Source organism: Corapipo altera, unplaced genomic scaffold, assembly GCF_003945725.1.
Source record: "Corapipo altera isolate COAL_440 unplaced genomic scaffold, ASM394572v1 59602, whole genome shotgun sequence".
Taxonomy (NCBI): Eukaryota; Metazoa; Chordata; class Aves; order Passeriformes; family Pipridae; genus Corapipo; species Corapipo altera.
The window spans coordinates 822-2,465 of record NW_020886466.1 but is presented as its reverse complement, the minus strand read 5'-3'; the positions used below and the strand labels follow the sequence as shown (position 1 = coordinate 2,465).

The following is a 1,644-nucleotide window of genomic DNA, read 5'->3' as shown; positions in this document are numbered from 1 at the left end:
CATCAGTGGTGCAGCTGGAGTGTGGTGGATTCCCATGGGAGATGCCAACTGGGCAGGATGTGGACACTGGAAAGGAGGGAACCAGAGGATCCTGCTGGATGCCAACGCGGCTCCGGGTCCTTTCCCAAACCTCCACGGCTTCTCAAGGAGGTGGGATGATGCCAAGGGGGAATTTTGGGGTGGGAAGACTCTGTGCCAGGGGTCAGAGATGGAACTGCCTTTGCCATGGGTGTGAAGCCACCTCAGAGCTTCCCAAGGAGGTGGGATGATGCCAGGGAGGAATTTTGGGGTGGGAAGACCCTGTACCAGGGCCTGGAGAGAGAACTGGCTTTGCCACGACTCCATCACTTCCCAAGGAGGTGGGATGATGCCAGGGGGGAATTTTGGGGTGGGAACACCCTGTGCCAGGGGCCAGAGATGGAACTGCCTTTGCCATGGTGGTGAAGCCGCCTCAGAGTTTCCCAAGGAGGTGGGATGATGCCAGGGAGGAATTTTGGGGTGGGAAGACCCTGTGCCAGGGGCTAGAGATGGAACTGTCTTTGCCATGACTCCGGAACTGGATCCATCGCTTCCCAAGGAGGTGGGATGATGCCAAGGGGGAATTTTGGGGTGGGAAGACCCTGTACCAGGGCCTGGAGAGAGAACTGCCTTTGCCATGGTCGTGAAGCCACCTCAGAGTTTCCCAAGGAGGTGGGATGATGCCAGGGAGGAATTTTGGGGTGGGAAGACCCTGTGCCAGGGGCTAGAGGAGAAACCACCTTTGCCACGACTCCAGAGCTGGTTCCATCACTTCCCAAGGAGGTGGGATGATGCCAGGGGGGAATTTTGGACCAGGAACACCCTGTGCCAGGGGCCAGAGATGGAACTGTCTTTGCCATGACTCCATCACTCCCCAAGGAGGTGGGATGATGCCAAGGGGGAATTTTCGACCAGGAACACCCTGTACCAGGGGCTAGAGGAGAAACCACCTTTGCCACGACTCCGGAGCTGGATCCATCGCTTCCCAAGGAGGTGGGATCTCCCACCCTGGGCCATCCCTCCCTCCCCATCCCCTCTCACCGGTCCTGGCACTCCTCCTTCTGGTGCCTCTCGAGCAGGGAGCGGGGGAACTGCTGGGCGCAGAAGCCGCACTCGGAGGGCAGCTCGCTGACCGCCTTCTCCACGGCCAGGTTGCGGCAGCACAGGCTCTTGCTGATCTCGCAGCGGCAGTTGGGGCACGTCGCCTGCTCCTCCTTCAGCCGCGCGTCCGCCAGCAGGTGGATGAAGCAGCCGGCGCACATCAGGTGCCCGTTGGTGCACTGGGAACACACACGGGGGAGAAGAGACGGGTTAGAGGGTCCCACCGCCGGGAATCGGGAATCGGGAAGAAGAGCCCGGTCAGGGGGTCCCATCACCAGGAATTGGGGCTCTCCATGGATTTTGGGTGTCAGGGATCAGTTTCTGGGGCTCTCCATGGATTTTGGGGGCTCTCCATGGATTTGGGGGTGTCTGGGATCACTTTTGGGGGCTCTCCATGGATTTGGGGTGTCTGCGATGAGTCTCTGGGGCTCTCCATGGATTTGGGGTGTCAGGGATCAGTTTTGGGGCTCTCCATGGATTTTGGAGTGTCAGGGATCAGTTTCTGGGGCTCTCCATGGATTTTGG

At 59.6% G+C, this 1,644-nt stretch overlaps 1 protein-coding gene across 1 annotated transcript in view; it reads right to left on the bottom strand.

Moving 5' to 3' along the window:
• The window catches only part of CYHR1 (cysteine and histidine rich 1), a 4,640-nt gene extending 3,333 nt beyond the window's left edge, over positions 1 to 1,307 (bottom strand). Inside the window, exons 1-2 of the mRNA XM_027632369.1 lie at positions 1,060 to 1,307; positions 627 to 648 (exon numbers count right to left, since the gene is read on the bottom strand). Of these exons, the coding sequence (XP_027488170.1) occupies positions 627 to 648; positions 1,060 to 1,280 (243 nt within the window). The 5' untranslated portion in view covers positions 1,281 to 1,307. The remainder of the gene's footprint in view (positions 1 to 626; positions 649 to 1,059) is intronic.
• Positions 1,308 to 1,644: the final 337 nt, after the last annotated feature.